The 22,939-nt window shown below is 37.7% G+C and overlaps 1 protein-coding gene across 4 annotated transcripts in view; it reads right to left on the reverse strand.

Annotated features, from left to right (window-relative positions):
- Zeb2 (zinc finger E-box binding homeobox 2) overlaps positions 1 to 22,939 on the reverse strand; it is a 134,218-nt gene that overhangs the window by 7,175 nt on the left and 104,104 nt on the right. For 3 of the 4 annotated variants that reach the window (XM_028880886.2, XM_028881022.2, XM_028880949.2), the window contains 5 exons: positions 11,936 to 12,124; positions 11,028 to 11,242; positions 8,320 to 8,428; positions 5,458 to 7,424; positions 3,886 to 4,066 (listed from right to left, as the gene is read on the reverse strand). In XM_028880886.2, the coding sequence (XP_028736719.1) occupies positions 3,886 to 4,066; positions 5,458 to 7,424; positions 8,320 to 8,428; positions 11,028 to 11,242; positions 11,936 to 12,124 (2,661 nt within the window). Of the gene's footprint in view, positions 1 to 2,304; positions 2,393 to 3,885; positions 4,067 to 5,457; positions 7,425 to 8,319; positions 8,429 to 11,027; positions 11,243 to 11,935; positions 12,125 to 22,939 lie in introns of all 4 variants that reach the window. The other variant, XM_028881094.2, reaches the window with a different exon arrangement.

Consider the following 22,939-nt stretch of genomic DNA (forward strand, 5'->3'; position numbering starts at 1 on the left):
AAAAAGGTAAGACACTGTTAGCAGTAGTAATTATGCCATGGAGGCAGAATGATATCGTGCTCAATAAGGAGGATGAGCTCTGGAATTTCACTGAAATCTATCTTTTAGGACAGACTGTGGTACAGTCTCAAGTATGTCAACTGGTTTGAGGATCAGGGTCTTTGCTGACAAAGGAAAGTCATTTGGGGACTTAGCCTGAAGGCTGGGCACAGAGTGATGGAGACAGGATATGTAAAGTATAAGGACTTCATTGTGAAAGGCCAATGAGAGTTAAATCATCACTTAACTCGTATCCATTGATACATGTTCAATCATTTCCTAAAGTCTAAGCAGGATGCATGCATCAAAGAGCAGAGTACATGCAAGAAATAAATCTGAGTGGTGATAAACTATACATGAAATTTTTCTTGTTGCTTTAGTTGTTAAAACATGCATGAGCAAAACTGTCCCATGGTGTCTTTTTGATACTAATGTCTCATCAGCTCAGGATCAAAGGTGGTCAACCAGTTAGGCCACTTCATGGAGACAATATATGAAACATTTTGAATGTTCTTTAAGCCAGTAAGGCTTTTTATTTTCTAAAATAGTAAAACCAGAGCAACATCTGGACCAAAAGCAACCATCCTCCAATACACAATTTCCAGACCTTTTAGAAATGCATGGGAGATGGATTCTATGATAACAGGCAGCCACCTTTCAAAGAATTCATTTGATAATAGACACTATGCTCGTAACAGGATTGCATTAATTCCTTATCATAAACTGCCAACCTGCAAGGATAAAGTGCTCAACTGTGATGCCATGTGAAGGACAAAGGCAGGATATAGCTGAGAGTGTTGACACTTACCTTGCACTAAATATTCTACTAATCTTGAGAACATCCACTAACAAGTATTTAATAACGTCAATTTAAAATAGGAGTTAACTTGGGAATTTATTTCATTTTAATTTGTTTGATTAATTTACCTGACTTAAATCAAAATGTTCTAGAATCAAATTTCTATATGAACAAGATTCAGAAAAACACTCAAATTGTTATTAAATGAACTATTATTTACGTTCATGACTCATCTGACAGCTACAATGAAGACTAAAGTTGGTAACAAATAGGTTTGTGGCATAAAAAAAAAAAAAAAACACCATATAACTTAGGAACAAAACTGGCCAGATTATTTAAATTACTTAAATTAAAATTATTTAAAATGTAGACTCTGTCTACTCAAAGCTAGAAATATTTTTATTTCTCATATTAATTTGAGTGATTTGAAAGTACCCACCACAATATCTCAACAGAGAAAGCACTCAATAAATGTCAGACTAAAATTTTAGTGCAGTACAAATGAGTCCTTGACAGTGCCTACCAGAAAGTTCAGATCTTTTATTTCAGTCATTGTTTGTGACAATTATTCCAATTGAAGATAACATTTACATAGTATTTCCTTCTCTGTACTATCCAGGGTACCCCCACCCACCAAAATAAAGAAATAAAGAAATAAAACCAAGCAAACAAGCAAGCAATAAGTCATTGGTAAGAGAATTAAGCAGTATGACTTTGGTATCTGCCTAGGAAATAAATTTAAAGTAGATTGAGGCAAAAGAGCACAGAATCCCAAGAATAAATAGTCACTAATTTTCTTCTTCATTTAAACAATTCTATAGACAGATAACAAACATACTTTATCAATGACACATTTATAATCAACATGTAATATTCAAATCACAATTCAACTTCATTGCCCAGCCTTAGAGTCAAGACAGTTCTCTCTTATAATATTCATATTAATTCATTTAAAAATATTACTGGATATGAATATAAACAAATAAAAGGCTTATGGGGCCCAATTAGAAGAAAGTAAGCTAAATTCACACATACATCATACTGACAAATTTCATGAAGAATTTTGCTTGGATGGAACCTAATACAATGACAGTAGTAATGTTGTGAGATGTTTGGTCAAGAGACCAAAAAGTTAACATATTGGAAACTTGACAAGCTAGGACGCCAACAGGAGGATAATTGGTCACCAGTTTAGAGAAACCTTTGGATGATTAGCATCCTGTTGCTAGGCAATGTTTCTAGGCAGCAGATCTCTCATCTCAAAGGACCAGAATATTTTACTTTTAAAATAATGTGCTTTTTTAAAAAATTAAACATATACACATTTGTGTTTGTCAACTTTTGGGTCTCTCAACTAGCTGAACACCTATGACGTTTATGGACTATCATATTTATAGGAGATAAATATATTGACTAGATGTCAATATGTATGAGAGCCCTCACTAAAATAAAAGTTTTCCACTCACCATTTAGTAAATGATAGAGTTTGCATATGGTCATATAATAAGACCAATCAGAGAGGGAAAGATGCCTTCAGGGATGTGCCTATTGTAGCTGAATAATGAAATACAAAATATATTTGAGGTTGATTAAAATTAAAGTAAATTTAGGCATGAAAATATTTTTTTACTCTGTAAATACTTAAATAAGACTCAGTATTAAAGAAAATATAATAAATGAACAGTGTAGGCAAATTTTGATGTTTCAACTACGTTGCTTAAGTATAAAATCTGTGTATATTTGCTAATCAATTTGGGGCATTTTGAAAGTATCATTAATTGACCTTTTAAAATAATAGCCACAGAGATCATGGTTGGAGAAAAAGGAGCTGAACTGGTTGGATGAGGAGCATGGCTGTTAAAACCTTTCTTCTCTTCACAAAGTGCCCTCAGCACTAGTGGTCCACCAGCACATGCCAACTTTTTCCCAGTGCTCAGCTTGATTCTGGTCACATGTGTTACCTCCAACACATGGCTAGTGAGAAATGTGGGAAGATTCAAAGGACTTGTGTTTCCCAAGGTATTCTTCAGTACCAGAATGTGTACCATATCTGCAAGTAGTTAAACTATAGCATCACCTTCTTCCTTTTGCTCCATCACTACTTCCCCCCATATGAATTAATGCTATTTTTTGCCCTTGTTTAAAGTAAGAGGTTTTCCTACACTTTCTTCCTCCTTCTCCATTTTCCAACATTTTGAATAAGACTCTATACTTTTTTTCCCCACCCAGGGCTAATACAGCTTGCCATAGTGTTAGTGGAAAAGACTTGGGAGGGGTTAAGGACAGGATGAGGTTAGGTTCCCGTGTTTAGGGCAGGAAGATGGGGAGGGAAGAGGAGACATTGATAAAACCCTGCCACAGAGCTGCAGATCTGATCTTGGAGTATGGAAAATATTTTTTTACATAATGGCACTTTTAAGAAAAATGATGCACCACCTCTTTAGTCATAGGGAACACTTGTCTTTGTAACTGTTGCTGATTAATGACACATGAATGGGAAATATTATTTTAGTGTTTCAGTTACAGTAGATTCAGTAGCTTATTTGGTCTCTTGCTTTTTCTCTTAAGGAAATAACATACAATTGATTCAAAAGTGGCCAATTTATGGAAACCAAACAAAGTCACCCCAAACCACGGCTTACTTGATGTTTGGATGATTATACTAATATATCATTGACCAGATTTATTATAAGATTTTTACACATATATAAATTCATCATAGCTTAAGTATTTGAAGATACTTTCAATAATTAGCTCTTGTTATGCCATTTCATTACTCTGGGCATTTAAATATTTCTTTGACATGATATGAAAATTTGTTTTACAGATAACTTGAAAGTTAGGAAGACAAGCACACTCATAAACACATGAATATCCAATAAACAGGCAACACGAAAGTCCTACTGAGTTATGCAAAAGCATTACTTTTTTCTTGTTGAAGGTATCAGCATATGCTACATCTTATGTTGCACAAGTGTACTCATTAAATATTATGAAATGTACAGCAGGCCGGAGAGCTCTAGCTAGCTAGTCAAAGTCGCTCATACCTGTGTGTTCGTATTTATGTCGCAGAAGGGAACTGCTTTTCTGGAATGTCTTGTCACATAAGTCACATGCATACATGCCACTTTCTGTCTTCTTTATCTTCTTTCGAGACAGACAGGAATCGGAGTCTGTCATGTCATCTAGGCCTGACATGTAGTCTTGTGCTCCATCAAGCAATTCTCCCTGTGATATAATCACACAGTTCAACACAGTCTCTTCTCTTTGTGTTTACACCAAACAACTATGCATAGGTTGACATCAGAAGATCCTCAAAAATGCTAGGTGTCAATCTATCTTATGACTAAAGTCTTTTAATTTTTTTTTCTAACAATATGTGAAGTCTCACATTTCAACAAAAACATAAACCTTCTCTGACATAAATGGGAAAAATGGAGTTTTCTTAATTCTTCCATTTTCTTAAACACCGGGAATATCCACAAGTGAACATTAAATATCAGAATTGCTATATTTTCCAGTGTACTTTTCTTCAGAAATGATTGGTAGCTGTAGAAACCTCATTTTAATTGAATTTTATATTTAGGTACAAAATATTATTATTATACAATCTATTTAAATGTATGTCTACCAACTAAAAGCCCTAAGCTATATTTTTATATTTAATTTTCTAATTTGAAATAGGGAATATTAATAACACTTTTTATCAATGTTCTATCTATGATAAAACAGCCTTCAGCATTGAGCAATAATGAATGTGGATCAGTAAATTATTAAATTTCTTGATATTTATTTTGTCTTGGTCCAAAGGAGTGCAAACTTGCATGATAACATACATTTCCATTTGCTAGCCCACAGTTTAGTTTTCTTAGACTATATTTGCACTAATTAATACTAGAGAAGATTAAATAGGCTTAAATGCATTTACAAAGAGGGCAGATGTGTTGTAAATTGGAATACTGGACAGCTGTTACAGCCATGCACTACCACTTTGACTCCTATTTTGCAAACAGGGATTATACAAAATAATGCTAAAACAATGCTTGTTTTCCCATTCAACCACCTATCAATTATTTGATAATTTGAAAATTAGGAAAGAAGTCCTGTATAACATGTAAAATGTTTTTTTTAAATACTCTTTAAAATGAGCTATTCTGTATAAAACAAAATACATATTAAAATTTAAATATGTCATTACTTCAAGTTTTATACATCCTTCAAAGCATGTGGCTGTTACACACTTTAATTTCAAGCATCTGGGTAAGCCTACCGACTATTGGCATTGATGTATAATTCTTGAAAGAATTCTTCATTTGTTTTGTTTTCTTTTGTTTTGGAGACAGAACCCTGCTCTGCTGCCTGGCCTTGAACTAGCAATCTTCTTGCCTCAGCTTCCTAAAAAGTTTCTCTCTTTAGCCATTGGCTTTGGAAGCTCACTCGGAGTTGAAGGTTCATGTTAAAAAGACTTTCCTATTTCTGAATTTTTCTCTCACTGAGTTTTTTCCCCCCACCTTGTACATCGTCTAGGCAGGCTGGGAATCACACAGCTTGGGTATTATACGCATTAGACCACACTTTTTATCACTTTTCTTTAGAGGAAAAAAGACACATCTCATTACCTGAAATCCTTGTTTCCGCTGGTATTTCCTCCTTTGCTGCATATCAGCAAAGGTAGCTGCTCCCGTTGGGTAGGTATAGGCCATATGTGGTAGGAAGCTCATCTGATCCAGCCCTGGGTATGGTCGTAGCCCAGGGATGCTGGTCTGGACTGGCGGCATGAAAGTGGCAGGGGGAAAAGCGCTTTGTGGTGGAAGAGGTGTGTATAAAGGTTTGGCACTAAACGGGTTCATGCTGAACACAGGGTTAGTGCTTTTGTTGTCCAGATTATTAGAATTTGAAAACTCCTTCTTGATAAAAGTCAAATTCAGAGGTTCATCTGAGTTTTCAGATGATGAAGAAACACTGTTATGGTCTAAATTTATGCTAGTAGCTTTTGTTTTGTTCTTTGTGGCTATAATACTTTTGGGTTCTCTCATTTGTTTTGGTAATGACAGGTCCAAAGGCTCAGCCTGCAGCTCCTCGGAAGAGAAGCTATTTGGAGTGTATGAGCTACTGTGGGAGTTTTTAGAAGATGTGGAGGAAAGATTTAAAGGAGAAGGAGTATTACTCCTTGAGTGGTCCAATTTATCAACTGCTTTAATATTGGTAAAATGGGAAGGTTTTGTTAGCCTGAGAGGAGGATCACAATTCGTAACACTGTTGTGGAGTTCTGCTATAGATGGTGATGTTATAGAGTCCATAGGTTTTACAGGAGACCTGGGTAATAAAGAGTCCTTTGTGGGGGGGTTACTGTTGGGAGCTAACGGCTTGGAGGTCCTTTCCAGTGATGGCGACCTGGAATTTGAATACTGGTAGACTTTTCTTTGCTCAAACCATTCCTTCACAAATTCCTGAGGAAGGCCCACAGCAATGGAGATTTTCAGCAGTTCATCAGAGTTGGGCTCCATGTTCATAGCATAGTATGCTTTGAGTACAGACATGTGGTCCTTGTATGGGTTGATGGGGCTTGTCAGTCCTTTCTCAGAAAGTACAGATGACAAGAGGAGGGCTTTATTATCAACAAAAACTCCGGCTTTGCTGGGGACTATGTTTTCATGAGGTTGCAGGACTGCCTTGATCTCTTCATTCATTTTACACAGGTAGCGTTCATGCTGATGCAGGGGAATAGGGCCTGGGAAGCTTTCTTTACAGAACTGACATGAAAATGGAGTGGATATGCTGTGGTTCTCAATCATTTTATCATCAGTGACCAAATCTATCAAAGTACGCAGCTTCTCCTTCTTTATATTACTGATCTGTCTTCTTGAGTCAGTAGTCAAGCTCTGCAGGCAAGCTTTGGCTTCATTAACTTTTTCTAAGGTATAGTCAATAATACTTTTAGTGGCACCATTATGACTCACTACTGGAAGACCAACAGGTGGAATATTGGGAGAAGTAACTCCTTGTTCCTCTGGCTGAGAACATGGATCCTTCAGGTGATAACCTTTCAACTTGGAAATTTCTTCAGTCTTGCAGTCCATCTTTTGCCTAGAAACCGTATTGTCCACAATCTGTAGAACCTTTTGTACCTCACTCAGATTGCTATTCATAGTGGGAAATCCAAGTAAAGGGGCTTCCATCCCTACCCCTAAGTGCTGCATTGGACTCTGAGCAGACGGGTGCACAGCTAAAGGGCTGGTGGCTCCAAGGCCACCATTCATAAAGGGACTAGTGCTACTAAACCCGTGTGCCATAAGAACTTTGTAGTCATTGAAGTCTAGTGGTTCTGTTTTAATCTTAAGTAAGCCTGTCTGTTCAGACATGCTAAGTGGTTTTCCATTTTCCAACTTGTTCCTTAATTGAGTAATGGCTGAGTTAGTAGGAGAAGAAGAAACAGAATTAGGGGAAGAACCCGTCTTGATATTGTTTCTCATTCGGCCATTTACTGAGATTAAGCCAATACATTTCTTGCTGCTGATGTGTGAACTGTAGGAACCAGAATGGGAGAAGCGTTTCTTGCAGTTTGGGCATTCATAAGGTTTTTCACCTAAAATGATAATTGAAATCAGCATTAGATTCCTTTGGTTAGGTAACAAGTGACGTCTGCCAAGACAGGAATATGTGGGACCAAAGGAAGTGAATACAGGAAGGGATGGACCCTACATTCTAAATGTCTACGTCAGAGTTATGTGACCATACTATATCTGGGCTTTATCTACCCTGGGTGGACATAACTCAAGATGTAAGCAGTGGAAGGTGAAGACTATCTCCGCCTTTTTCAGCTAGGATCCCAAATCTTGTCAGGCCATCAGCAGCCTCCTATTTACACAGAGTGTCAGATTAATGTGTGGTCAATAGCACAATAAAGACATCACAGTGTTTAAAGGGAAGTGGAGCCATGGCTTTAATCAACTCTGTGGAGGTTCCATTGATTCTACCAATTCAACTAGTTCCTTGAATAGCATCCAATTTGGTAATAAAATGCTTGGCAGAGCTACCAAACTACGTATGAAGCAGAAATCTCAGTGGTGGAATGTGGGTTTATGATGTACAGCTATCAGGAGTCAAGGAACATTTGGCATACATAAGCTCTTGTCCAATTTTTCTCCTACTTTTTGTTGTATAAGTTTAGGTATCAAATATGAAATAGCAGCCAAATACATCCAGGTCAAAGATACACAGTTTGGCAAAATCTCTAGATTTGGCAAAAAAAAAAAAAATAAAATAAAGTAAAATAAATAATAAAATAAAAAAAATCAAAGCCCCTGTGACTTGGTAAGAAGGATAAGCATTTACAGTGGTACCATAGGCACACAGCACTTTTGAAAGAAATGGGTAAGTTCAAAAAGCTACACCCAGGACTGTATAGATTTAAATAGTCTTCAAACCCTTCTCGAATTGGAAATGATGGAGACAGGAGTGCAAGCACCCCTGCTACTCACCGCTGTGAATTCTTAGGTGCTCTTTCAGATGGTGCTTGTACTTGAAGGCCTTGCCACACTCTGTGCATTTGAACTTGCGGTTACCTGCTCCTTGGGTTAGCATTTGGTGCTGTGAAAGGAGAAAGACGGCCATCATTTTTGTTCAGGAGGCACAAAGGAGATTGGTTAGGAATCTTTTCAAGGCCTCTTTTTCAGACAGGGCAAGAGGTCTGAGCACACGCTTATTTATCTGCTCTGTCTTTCAGAGTTGCAATAAAAGTGATAATGCTGGTCATAAAATGGGAACTTTTTAAAAAAGTCTTCCCATGCCCATCGGATGCCTGCTCCACAATTATGCCTGTCATCTCTGTCCTAAAACATTTCTTTGACCCTTGAGATGAGAAAGTATAATTGTAGAGATGTTGATGGTTCTTTGTGTTTAGTGCAGGATCTAAAATCTAAAGGTTTCCTTCTAGAATACTGCTATCTTGTTGCGGAAAAATTATTTCCTGGAAATTATTAAAAAAAAAATTTTAACCCACACTTAAAGCAAATTTTTCATCAAGTTTTCTTTATCTGAGTAAAAGCATATCTTACACTAAATCGAACTGAAATTTAAAGAAGTGTTAAAAAAAAAAGTCCCCCCAAATTAAAAAAACAAAACAAAACAAAAAAACCTTGACTATAAATATTTGGTATGCCTGTTTAAATATTCTGCTCACGGTCCTACTGGCCCATTTTAACCCGGTTCTTCTTAGGTGCTGCCTATCAGACTTGATTCATTATCAAATAAGAGACAACATCTTGGGTTATAGCTGCTTGAGCAGTTTTATCACAAGTCAGTAGGAAGGACTTCAACGACTTTTCATTTTCCTTTTTAGTAGTGTACAAGGACCGAAAGAAAAAAAAAAAAGTTTGCTGAAAAGACAAGTTAGAAGCCACACAGATACAATCAAACACAGCTGACCTTTCTGAACAAGGGGGGGGGGGGGGAGCAGTGTGACTTGGAATTTTAGGTAAAAAAAAAAAAAAAAAAAAATAGAGCCATCCGCTCTGGGTGCTCAAGGTAGGAGACCAGCCTTTTTCTGCAGCAACGACACAAAAGCCTTTTGCAAAAAGACAGCACAGAATCGGTATGACAACTGCTAGGGTGTGCTGAATCTTCCCACATTCCTAGTGAGACAGATGGTGTTACATGGGACACAGGGAGGTTTGTTCAAACAGCAGCAACCTTCAAAGATCAAGCGGAGCCCAGCCCGCCGAGCGCCATTGAGGGACCAGCGCTCATATGTTGCTGAGTTGCATAAACAAACAGCAACAGCTGCTTTGTCTCCTCCACAGCCCTCAGAGGACTACTATAAACTTTAGTTGTGCCACTGTTAATATGATACAATCATTTTAATTTACTAATTGTAAATGCCATGAGCAAATGAGGGGACTTTTCAACACCAAAGCTACCATTCATAATGCGCCAACACAATCACACTTCTGCATGTGAAATTTAAAGCAGTTATACTAGATAAATATCTAGGCATTTTTTTCCTAGAGTTTTTTTTTTGTGCAGAGAAGCATGAGAAGATAAACTGTTACATAAGTGTAACTACACAAGCATATTACTTATAGCTGATCTTTGGAAAACATTCAAGTAACAAGTCCAATCAGAAACAAATGGTGTGATTATGTGATAAAGTGCCTTAAATGGTAAAATTTCGTGGTATAGTATTTCTACCCTTGCTTAACTGGGTTTGTGCCTTCTTTTCCTTATTCAAAGACAATAAAGCCTATGAGGACAAATCGGAGTTTTATATAGAATGTCATACTGAACCATTTTGAAAAACATAAAATATCAAAGTTCATTTAGGACAATTCTTTATCTGTAGGGCCAGTTATTGTGACTTATGAAATGCCATTACTGTGACCACCCAACACATCATAATATCAATTTGCAGAGTCAATTCTCCCAGGAGGACAGAAAGAGCAGTTTTGCTGAAACATTTAAGAGATGTTGTGAATCAATCCTACTCAGTCATTTCAAGGATTTAAGACACTATCCTTACCTTTCCGAGACAGAGATCTTATTTTTAAAACAAAATAAACCAAAAGAGGCAGAACAATTTTGACATTTAACTACATGCACGTATGTTGAAATGGACTTGTTTTAATTATAAAGAGTGTTCTGTTATTTTTCCAATTTATGATGTATATATGCATATAACCTATATGCCTTTTTATTTTCCTAAAAATAATTAGATTTCATAAATTAGTAAGCTTGTAAAAGTATTCTAAGTAATTTGAAAATGTTTCATGGCAAATGAAAGAAATACATACTTCTTTAACTATGCATTAGGTCCTATATGAAAAAAAAAGCCTAAGCAAAAGTAGGTGAAAAATGGAATTAAAATTGCTGAGATGTTTAATAATGTATAATTAAAATGCTACAATTTCATTCACTTTTTGTGGAACATAAAAATGAAACTAAAGTCAAGTTAAAGTGCAAATAAAATTTCTAAATTAGAAATTAACACACTCATTCGATCGTGAACATAAGACTATTAAATCATATTAGAAGAGACCATCAAAAAATCATTTAGACCTCAATTAAAGCTATTACCATTAAAAGATCTGCATCTTCAAAATGCCATGAAAAATTAATAATGATTGCCAATCAAAGCAATATCGTTTCTCTAAGGGGTTATTATAGAAAGAAATCACTTAGAACCAACCCCCACCTGGTCTGTCCCTGGCTTGTGCGTCACCATATGCCGCTCGAGCTGGGTGCGGTAGGCGAACGTGTAGCTACAAAGAGGGCAGGAAAAGTTCTCTTCATTCTTCTCGTGGCGGTACTTGATGTGCTCCTTCAGCGATGTCAAGCGCTTGTAGCCACGGTCGCAGTAGGGGCAGGTCAGCAGTTGGGCAAAAGCATCTGGAGTTCCAGGTGGCAGGTCTGTAGCCGAGAGGCGAGAGGGAGAGGAGCGGGCCAAAAGGTCAGTAAATCAATGGCAGCTAATGGGCTGGCTGCCCGGGCTGCTATGACAGGAATCACTACAATCTGCTCCAGCAGAGCGCCATCATTGCGCCCGGCCTCCTCGCAACCAGGCCCCTTGCGCACCCAGGGCAGGCTTGTCCGAATCAGCTCACACTGCGCTCGAAAATTAATTAATTACTTGAGCTTATTTGTGGGGAGGGGGGGATTTAAACAGCTGATAAATGAAGAAATTCCCTTTGGGTGACTGACAGTTCCCCTGAACCCTAGACTCCTGTTACACAGGAATTCACAGGAGGGAAGGAGATTTTCAGGTATCAGAGAACAAAAGGTGAGGGTCGGTGATCTTAAACTTTTTTTTTCTTCAAAAGTAAAATATCCCTGAAAGATAGGAATAAATTTAGATATTTTTATCTTTTAGAAATGGGCTGTAATTGTTCTTATTCTGTATTGGATGTACAAATGACACAAATTTGCTGACAAAAAAAAATTTCACAATACCCTAAAATTACAGTTCTAATCTTTGCTCATGAAATTCCATGCCTCTGCAGCTGTTCTTCAAATTTTAAGGTAAACACTCAGGCATGTAGTGCATTTGTGATTGTAACAGCTGCAGAGGTCAGTATAGTGGCTAAAAATGAATTACAGCCTCACCATTTTCTTCTTGCCCATTGGCCTCTGGCGTGCCAAGGCGAGACAGCTCCTCAGGGGCTTCTGGGTAAATAATGGCCGTGTCGCTTCGCTGAAGGTACTCTTCAATGCTGACTGCATGACCATCGCGTTCCTCCAGTTTTCTTTTGGCAAAGTATTCCTCAAAGTCTGGTGTGCAATTTGCATTCTTAACTGAAATCATAAGCAGAAGAGAAATGTCTTTCAGGGCCTTTTCCCTAGGAGACCAAGTACTCTACATCATTGTTAGCAACAACAGTTGGCTCGATACTAGTAAGACTTAAAGCCTCTCCTTTGTTTGTCAGAAGGGAAGAGGACCAAATATTGATTAAATGCTTATTTTTATAGTACAAGCAAAAGAGCTTACTTTGCTCAAGTTAAGCAGGCACATTTGTTCTTGGAATGTTCGCATACAAATGGGAGAAAATTTAAAGTGTATTTATTAAATGTTTTTGAAAGTGAAACTGAAATCACTAAACATGACATAATGTAAGCTTCCAGGTACTTTAATGGTCTATATGAAACTTCATTTTGTCTTAAGAAAAGTAAATTTAGCTCTTAGTGACAGAGAAACCTCAAAGGTCTACACTAAGAAGGTCAGCATACAATGTGGATCTCTCCAGACCTTCCCCAAAGTCCTTCAATAAAGTGTTTTCACACACACACACAGAGGAAAAGGAAATTTAATTTTCTTAATGTATACAACACTTCACGTCCCTATCCACAGATCCATCTCCTGCTAAATATAAGGTTTTACCATGCTCATCTTTAAATATGATAGTCAGGTCTACATAGTCTGAGACAGATGTGAAAGGACAGACATCCTTACAAATACAATAGTGTGACCTTGCTAAAGAGAAGTCACAGAATGACGCATTCTCACTGTGATATTAATCTTTGTATAGTCAATGCAAATAAAATTAAGCTCACAGCTGATAGGAATAAAATAAAAAGTAATGGAGTTACACTGATAAAACTGCAGCATAATTTGTATATGGCTTTAGCTTCTTAAGTTATGATTTTATTTTTACGAAGTAAATAATAGTTGTGAACCAATTTCAACGATTTGTGTCACAAGACATGGTATACTTAAAATCTAGATGCATCCCTGAAATTAGTTGTGGCTTACAAATAAAAAAATATGCATAATGTAGAGCTGGAAGAGTAGCTGTTAGTTATTCTTTATGGTTTCTGGGAAAAGTGCTTTGCTAGCACAATGCATGGTAAACTCCTGATACCATGGTTTGAAAGCAGTTCCCTCTGATTCTGCTGGCTCTTTCACCATGCTTTCTCTGCTGCAAGAAGCACAGGTGTTTGCTATACGAAGCCTCCTTGGCAAGTTGTGATGTAATGATGTTCAAGCAAGTTGGTTGATTTTCTTTTCTTTTCTTTTCTTTCCTTCTTTTTTATTTATTTATTTATTTTGGTTCACATTATTATAGACTTGTGGATTTTAGATAAGAAGACTAGAAAATGGAACCCCTCATTCATTCAACATGTATTGATTAAAAGCCTTGACAAACAAGTCTCATTTTCCTAAGTAAAGACCAGAGCTAATCTTGTCCTTCAGAAAGCCAGAGAGAGAGAGAGAGAGAGAGAGAGAGAGAGAGAGAGAGAGAGAGAGAGAGAGAGAGAGAGGAGGGAAGGAAGAAGGAAGGAAGGAAGGAAGGAAGAAAAGAAAAGAAAAGAAATCCCCAAAATAAACATATCGCTCAAACATGACTGAATATTAAGACCAAAAGTGGTATGGTGGTATGAGCAAAAGTAACACAGGAATCCACTGAGTCTAAGAAATCGATAAAGCTTTAATGGGGAAGCTTGAAATTAATTTACTCTTTAAGCTGGAACAGTGGCATGTGTAGAGGTGACAGGAAGGAGCATGGACATCTCAGTATCTAACTTGGAGTGCAGTGTGAAACAAAAACTATAGGATGTTGGGGAGCAGAGACAGCAGAAATGGCCTGCTAAGGACTTTTTTCATTTTTATTCTAGGAGTAAGAAGAAGCTGTTGAAGAATACGAAGCAAGAAGGACAGTTGTATGGAATGATGACACTTGTACTTTGTAATGATGACTCTGGCTATATTATTACATGAATAGGAGAAAAAGAAGAGCAGGTTCTGCTCAAAGAGTTGGCTGAGGATAGGGTTGGGTGGGGGTTTGGGGGTGTACTCTTGTCCAAAGTCACTCAAGAGACAAAGATTAAGGAAGTGGTGGCAAAGATGAAAAAAAAAAGTGGCCTTTACAAAGTAAGGTCTCTAAGATTTGGGGAAAGATCCAGCTTGCCCAAGTGAGATGCTATAATTTCTCCTTTATCTTTAGGATTTTCAATTTGATAAATGATTAGTGATATTTGCCAAAGCAGAAAACACTAGAATTCTAAAAGGAGTTGAAATCATGGGTAAAAATAAGATCAAGCAGAAGAAGAATCAGGAGAATTACGTCTTGTGGACCACCAAACTAGGTGCTAACAATCCTGCATGCTGTGACCTCAAGTTATTTCCTTTTGTCGCTTCAACTTCTGCCAAGTTTAACAAGAACAGCCCTCTCATCCCAAGGTTTGTATTCCCCTTGAAAATGAATTTGGAATGTAAGGCAGTAGCTGAATACATTTGACCTTGAACTTTTGCTTATATCTGTTCTTAGTTGGACTTAATAGCCCTCAGTTAAGATCATGGCTCTGCTGCTCCATTTACAAGGCCATAGGTACTTTCAAAAGGATATTGATGGTGGAGATAATGACAATGTCACTGAACTTGACTCCCTAGGGAGTATGTGGGAACTGCCAGTTTACAAAAACTATTTGTCTAGTTTGGGGTTCATTAAAATAGTGTTACCAAAAGTTACTTCTTGCTTTTATTGGTAAGGGAAGACAATGGAGCAAAATTTCAAATGAAAGGATTTTTTTGTTGTTGATGTTTAGTTTGTTTTGTTTTGTTTTTCATGACAGGTTTCTCTGTGTGGCCCTGGCTGTCCAGGAACTCACTCTACAGACCAGGCTGTTCTTGAACTCAGAGACCACCTGCCTCATGAGTGCTTGGATTAAGGCATGCACAACCACCATCCAGCTAAAGTGAATGTTTCTAAACAATGTGACTAACTTTATCCATGGCTGACAACTTTTTCTATACTATGACAATTCAAAGAAATGTTACAGCTCCATCTGAACACATACATATTTGAATATTTTAAAAAATTTATTTGAGATTTTTCAGACTATTGTCCCACTTGATGACCTTAGTGTAACCCAGTAAACGTGGATGGATGTACATTTAATATCCTAATTTTATCTTGATATTTCAGCAACTATTTGAATTATCTGGCTATCTTTGCATGAATTTTCATTTGCATATGAATGTTTCCATCAGAAATGTAATCAAATGCAAATTCAATTGGATTTGCATTAATAGTCTTTGGGCTTAAAAGGGAGAAAAATTCTGATATTTCTGGGTAGGCAAACTAAACTACATCTAGATACACTTCTGGTGTTTGGAGTGGGAATTTGATTGCTAGATCAAATTTTGTCATGCTAGATGTCTAAGTGAAGCGAGGTGGGGACAAAAGGACTTCAAATCACATGTTCTTTTTAAGGATCATTTTTGGTCATCTATGGATCCTGAACACTGAGTATATTGCCAAGAAATTAGTAGTTTCTCAAGAAACATTTATGGAATGAATGTGGAAAATAATGTGCCTTTAGCACTATTCTTGGCATTAAAAACAAAAGAAAACATAAAATAAGATGCTTGATGATTGAGCTAGGGATTTGGAGCTTTGCTCAACTTTAGGTAATATGACAGTGTTTCATGGTATTCATCAGTGCTCACAGGATTTGGACATGGCTTCAATGAATACCCAAAAAAGGGTTTTATGAAGAAAATGTCATTTAATCATTTAAGTCTACTGCCTTCATTAGGACTTTTCCTCATTTATGTGAGGTGGATCTGCTATTGATCATCTATCATCTAACTTAAATGAGCCAGCATATCCACCATGAAAAACAGTGTAGGTTTCTCCTTGGTTTTTTATTACAGTTTTCCTTTGCCTAGACACATTTCTTCATTTCCACACCACCAAGCCTTACAGTATCCAAGCAAGCTGATATTACAGTATGATCCTGCTGCTATTCTTCCAAATGCTTATCTGCACTTGAAACAAGTCTAATCATTGATTTGTTCAGAAGAGGCTAAGAGATAAAATGAAAGCCTGTGAATCTCTTCCCTATAATTTTAAGACTTTGTTCCAAAGTGAGCATCAAGGCTTCCCCCCACTAAGTGACTACAATATAAGATGCAGAATGAAGGGCCTGATGTCTTCCATTCAGAAAAGCAAGATTTATGAGGAGAGTGAAGGAAGCAGAAAGTAGACAAGATGGAGCATTCTGCAGCTCTGTAGCCAGCTGCTTGTTCTGAGGCCATGCTACATTTTCTAGGGACTGTACTGTTACCCCACCTTATACTATGTCACCCCAGAAACTTTTTTTTACTTTAAAGTGTGTAGTGTTCCATACTCTGAAAACCAAAACTACATTACCACAGTACTGGAGCAAGCGATGGGGGTGCATTTTGCTTACTCCTGTTGACAAGGATGAAATTTGGATTGTATTTGAAAGTTTGTATTTTTTGTTTTTACGAAGATTTTATAATACTGTGTAGTGGACACAGGAATGAGGTGGAGAACTTACTACGAAGTTACAGAATCCCCCTGGTATTTTTCTAGTATAAAATCAGCCTCATTTTTTGTTCTTTCTATAATCCTCCTCACTCCCTGGCCGCCTTGGAAGGACTGCCAAAACACACTGACAGAGGATATTTGCATGGTATTTATCATCAAACCATAACAAAAAAATTCACAAGAAACCTCAAGTAATTTCTTCCCATATCTTCTCCAGGGATTTTGCATTTAGTCCTAAAATTTACCCTAATGTCGTGCAAATATCTCAACCTTCCCTAAGGTTAGTTAAACTTTTCTCCATCCAAAAGGAGAATGTTAATTAAAAATGTTTCCTCATGGCTATATGTATTTTAATATTGGTAGATAAATTTCTAGATCCCTTCAAGCCAGCAAAGTTTTCTCTTTTAAATATGTTACTCACTCTTACTAGTCATGCTTATTAATGATACTTTCATAAACACCTTTATGACTGTCTTGGGAAAATATTGATTTTTTAAGGTAGATAATGAATGTTGATCTAAACTGACTTTTAAAATGATTGCCTAGAAACAGGCAGTGTTGACAGAACTCTAAGGGAAAAGGAACCATTCACTGGTTCATGAATCAGTTAGTTCCCATAATTGAGTTGCTCAGAACACGCTCTCAATGACACTAAAAATGTTTTTTACTTATAATTTACAGGTAGTTGAGTTTATAATGTGACCCTGATGCTGCTTCCTTTTTTTTTCTTGTTTCCTTTTGCCATTTATTTTCTGTATTTAGAACAAGAAGGCAGCTACTTTCTTACCACTAGTTTGATACCTGGCATGTTTTCAATTTTCATTAAAAACAGAAGAAATATATTTAAATATTATTGTCAAACCATTTTGGCAAATGTCAAAATAAGTAAGTAATTCTTTTGAAAAATCTACCTTTTCTTCACATTACTATGTCAAGGCAAAGGGGCCAGAAGCTGTAGTATATACGTATGTAACTGTCTTCTTCACATACGTGAAAAACAACTCCCTCAGTACTAGCAGATGATAAGAAATAAACAGTTATGTTCAATTTTACATTGAACCTTTTAGCTTAAGGAAGCACATGCAGAGGTATATGTATTCTCAAGGCTAGTTTGTGTAAAGTTGATCAATAAATAAATATCAGCATACATATATTGGCACCAGTTATCTAAAAACTGGGAGGGAGGGGGGATGATCTTTTCCTCACAGCACAGCCACACAGCAGCTTATCAGAGCCTCCGACTGGTACAGAGACATGTATAAAGCCAGGGAAGGGTCATCAAGAGCAACAGAGAAGTTTCTTCTCTTGCTGAGAATTAGGCGTGTTGGTGGTCTCTCCACCTCTGCTCTTATATGGCCTCCTCTGGGGAACATGTTCAAATACCAGTGAGAGATCCATGCTAAAAGCTTCAGAAGAAAGAAGTAAAGAATGAATAGGAGGTGGGAATTTGTAACAGTCTGCAAGATCAAATATTTCCCTCCACAGCAGGAAGTAGCCCAGTCAGGGATGCAGTCTAATTTTAAAGTTTGATTTTGTATGAGAGCATTGTGACTATCAAGATCCAGAGACTTACAGTAACCTTTGAATGACTTTGCTCTGCCGAAGTACAAAATGATGCAGCGTATTGACTTTTAATTCCCTAGTTAAGAAATATGTGTTCATCTTTCCTTTAACTATGTTATCTAACAATCTGGAAATAGTGTTGCTGTATTTTAGGAAGGTGATTTTGCTCAGCCCTTCATACTTTCTTTTCATAGAAAGTCATAAAACAGTCAGTGTTTGCTCTGGATAGTCATTGGTTTTTCAAGGTATGGTTTGCATATCAGCATCAATATACCTGGGAACTTATTTGAAATGCAAGTTCTCAGAGTCCAGTCCAGAATCAGCAATCTGTGTTTTAACAGGCCCTGGAGGAAATCCTGTCCAATTTAAGAACTCCTACTAGAAGGGCTCATTTTTCTGTCTCACATAGTACACACATGGCTTTGAGTAACACCAAGGAATTACTCCACATCAGATAACCTCCTGACGACCTCAGCCTGAGTTGACATCCCTCTCCTTTGCTTTCTGGATGCCATCTGCAAATATGAATCACTGAGTGTATCACAGCACACTGAATCTTTCTCTTCCACATACGTGAGCTGATAGGGGTGTGGACCACGTGTCACCAGTACTTACTGGGAAGTCTAGAACACAGCTAGTATTGGGTAATTGAAAGATCAGACCAAACTCAGAGGCTGGGACTCCCCATTTGGACTACTTATTTTGTGTTCGGTTCTTAAGTTTCTCACCTGTGAAATGAGCCAGCATGTACCTCCTTAAGTATCCTTAAAGTCACATCAATCCACACTTTGAATTAATTAATTGCCACAATTTGTTATCTATTCCCTAGGTAAGTCTAGAGAGTTTAATTTGTATTCTTTTCTATTAAAAAGTCAAAATAACATAGATTTCTGATGGGAGAATCACACATAATGATTAAGGAAAAATATTTTGGGCCTGCCTGGAAACCACAGGCAGCATCGCAAGGAAAACAGTGCTTATTATTAAATATTTGTTGAACGAATGAAGGAGGCATGCAAGAAGATAGGAGTGTTCATTATTTCTTGTGGAACTCTTGCTGTGAAGTGGAGGTAGCTGCTCCTAATCACAGACAAAGCTAATAAAACCCCGGCATTCATGAGCCAGGAAGTGAAGATGCTCCTCCAGGCACACACTGATGATGGCCTCTGCCTGACATCTCCTGTCCATCCTGCCCAGTGCTCTTCCTGCTCTTCTTAATTTTTTTTTGTTATTGATAAAAAAGTATGAAATTTCCTGAAAAAATGTTAAACTGATTATTTCTATGACAGATGTCTGACTGAATGACAAAAAACCTCTAACCTTGAAAAATGCGACAGAGACTAGAAGACTATGACGTGCTTGACAGTGGCACAGTAGTGTGCGTCCTCCTTGCTGGGTACTTAAGTCCTATCTGAACGCTCGGTTTCTGCACAGTTGCTGAAGCCTCACATCCTCCGCTCGCACTGGGAGATATCTGGATGTTTAGACTTGTGTGGCCTCCACACTTGTGAAGAAGCTAGCAAATTTCAAACCTTTCATCCAAATCCCATGTAAGAGAAGTAAGAGGATGCTGAGGCTATTGAACCATGAAGAACATAGGCATAGAGCCTTTCTTGCTTAAAGAGTGCCGCTTTCCTCTACAAGGACGACCGGATGTACATGGAGCCTATTGCTTGTATGTCTCGTCTTACCCAGTCATAGGAGTCAAACCACCGTATAGTTTGCTCAGATGAGAATGAAGATGAAAGAGAAGACAGCACAGGGACCACTGCCATTGCAAAGAGGACTTCCGAACTGAAGATCCTTAGGAAAGCAAGACTTTCGGTTTCAGCTGGGGCAGGGTGTTATTTTCCTGTTTATCTTAATTTTAAAAAATTATATATATGGTTTACTTTCTGAATTGATGTATTAAGAACTAATACGCTCATTTTATTAACAAAGGCAATTTGTGACAAAAAAATTAAGTAAAAAGCAGAGGCCAAGTTCAAGGCCTACCTAATTGCAGGGCAGGGTGCATGGTATAGGGTGTACACCCGGTGTGGGGCAGGAGGGGGCCAGCTCCTTACGGGGCTCCATTCCCACACCATCCATCCAGCTTTTGCTTTTATAATTTATGCTTTCCAAGGCAATTTCACGAGGAGAAAGGGTGAGGGTAGGGGAGCCCACATTTTCAAGCCTAATTTTTCCATTTAACAAGCTGATGCCACCAAGGTGTAGTGAGGTTAATAATTCACACAGAATGACAAAAGTAGTTTCTAGAAGAGCTGGATGCAGAAGTCACATATCTTGACTCCTAACCCATTGTTCTTTCAACTACATCACAGTGATTCAATATGAAAGAGAAAGACTTCATCTTTGTAGTTTGTGTTTATCATGCCTGATTTAATAACATTTAAAAAGGACCTAGATGCTGAAAAGATCACAAGAACATGAATAACTCTAAATGCCACATTATTACATTATAAAGTTAATATCAGAAAAGCCAATTAAAATGCCCACTTCAGTGACATATGACAGTAAATTATTCCTTCTCTTTATGTCTATAAATTTCTTTTGTAAACTTAAATGTACTTATTTACTGAAAGTATCCCTACTTTTATGAATCTTATATGCTTTTATCCTTTCCTTGTCCTGCCCCCCCTCCCCATCCCCCTCTCTTTCTTTCTTTTCTTTATTTGTTTCTGTGGTGATTCAGATTGAGTTACTGACTGGCATGGCTAACTTTGGTTGTCAACTTCACACACGGGAAGAAGGAACCTTCCGTTGAAGGACTGCCCCATCAGACTAGCCTGTGGGCCTGTTTGTGGGGCATTTCCTCTATTGCTAATTCATGTAGGATGGCCCAGCCCACTGTAGGTAGCATCATGTCCAAGCAGGAGAACCTGGGCTGTATAAGAAACAGCATTCCTCTCTTGGTTTCTGCTTCAAGCTCTTGCCTTGGCTTCCCTCGGTGATGGACTATAATCTGTAAGCCAAATAAACATTTTCCCCCAAGTTGCTTTTGCTGTTGCATAGCAACAGAAAGCAAATCGGGACACTGGGCAAAAGAAAGAGTTCTCCAGATTCTCACCTAGAGATTCTTAACCTTTCTATTTAGTATATAAGGATTGTATTTTCCTAATGTCACTATTTCTTATTTTTAATCAAGTTTCAAATGTACTCAATAAATTATAACTCTCCAAAGCATCTTGCCAAAGTGAATTATTATGAGCTATTGTTTTATTGGATATTCTGAGTGTATAGTAAAGAAAAATATGTCTTATGCTTAACATAGAGTAAGAGACCAAAAAGGAACTTCATTCACGGTTCATTTTGCTTTCCTATTTCACATACTACTTGTTCCCCCGCCCCATGCTAATGACATCCTCCTACATGTGTTCCACTTCTTCAGATTAAATGAAACTATGTCAGCCCTTGGTAATATCCCATCCCTCACAGGCTTTTCCCTGAGAGCCCTTCCTGCTTGTGTCTGTCTTGACATACAGAGCAAAGAGGCCAGGTCTAACTACTTCTTAATTCACTCTGCTGATCCAAACCACTGTTCCCTATTTTACCAGCTCATTCATCATTAATTTATTCCATAACTCAGGAAATGACCTGCTCATTAACTACTGGCACTATATAAAGTACTATGCATGCTGAAAGGAATATGGAGAAAAACAAAATTAGTATCTACCTTCAGAATCTCCACCATATAAAGATTTTGAAGAATTTTGTTAGTTTGTTAGAGGCAGAGTCTTGAACTCATCATGTAGCACAAGCTGGCCTCAGATTCACCATCCTTTGCCTCCCAAATGCTAGAATTAGAGGTGTGTTCTGCCATGCCTGGCTGCAACTATAATGTTCTGAGGTCTTAAGTTATCTTTATTTGCATCAGGTTTTAGGGCACTGTCTATACAGTTCAAGTAAAATGACAAATGTCCTGTGACTACATTTCTTCCAGAATGCCGTTCAATAAAAGGTAGTAGTCTTGCCAGGTGTGGTAGTGCACATCTTTAATCCTAGCACTTGGGAGGCAGAGGCAGGTCAATCTCTGAGAGTTCAAGCCAGCTTGGTCTACATAGTGAGTTCTAGGAGAGTCAGAGGTACTTAGTGAGGCTGTGTCTCAAACACACAAAAATGCAAACAAACAAAGCAGAAGGTAGAGTCCAGGAAAATTGTACTTATTCCCTGTAGTCTAACAGTATGGGCAGTTAGTCTTAATACTTCACTAAGCTCAAGACAGTTCAGTTTCTCAGAACCAGAACCAGGGACATGTGTGCTCTAATTCCCCCTTTATCTTGTGGTCATCAGTCAATTCACCAACCCCACATCTGACAGAGGGCTAATACACAAAATATATAAAGAACTCAAGAAACTAGGCATCAACAAACAAAATAATCCAATTTAAAAGTGGGAATTCTCAACAGAGGACTCTCAAATGGCTAAGAAACACTTAAGGAAATGTTCAACATCCTTGGCCATCAGGGAAATGCAAATCAAGATGACTATGAGATTCTAATCTTACACCTGTCAGAATGGCGAAGATCAAAAACACATGTGACAGCTCATGCTGGAGAGGATGTGGAGCAAGGGGAACACTCCTCCATTGCTGGTGGGAGTGCAAACCAGTACAGCCACTTTGGAAATCAATATGTTGGTTTCTCAGAAAATTGGGAATTGATCTACTTCAAGACCCAGCTATTCCACTCCTGGGCATATACCCAAAGAATGCTCCATTCTACCACAAGGACACTTGTCCAACTATGTTTAT

The sequence above is a fragment of the Peromyscus leucopus genome, chromosome 4, assembly GCF_004664715.2.
Source record: "Peromyscus leucopus breed LL Stock chromosome 4, UCI_PerLeu_2.1, whole genome shotgun sequence".
NCBI lineage: Eukaryota > Metazoa > Chordata > Mammalia > Rodentia > Cricetidae > Peromyscus > Peromyscus leucopus.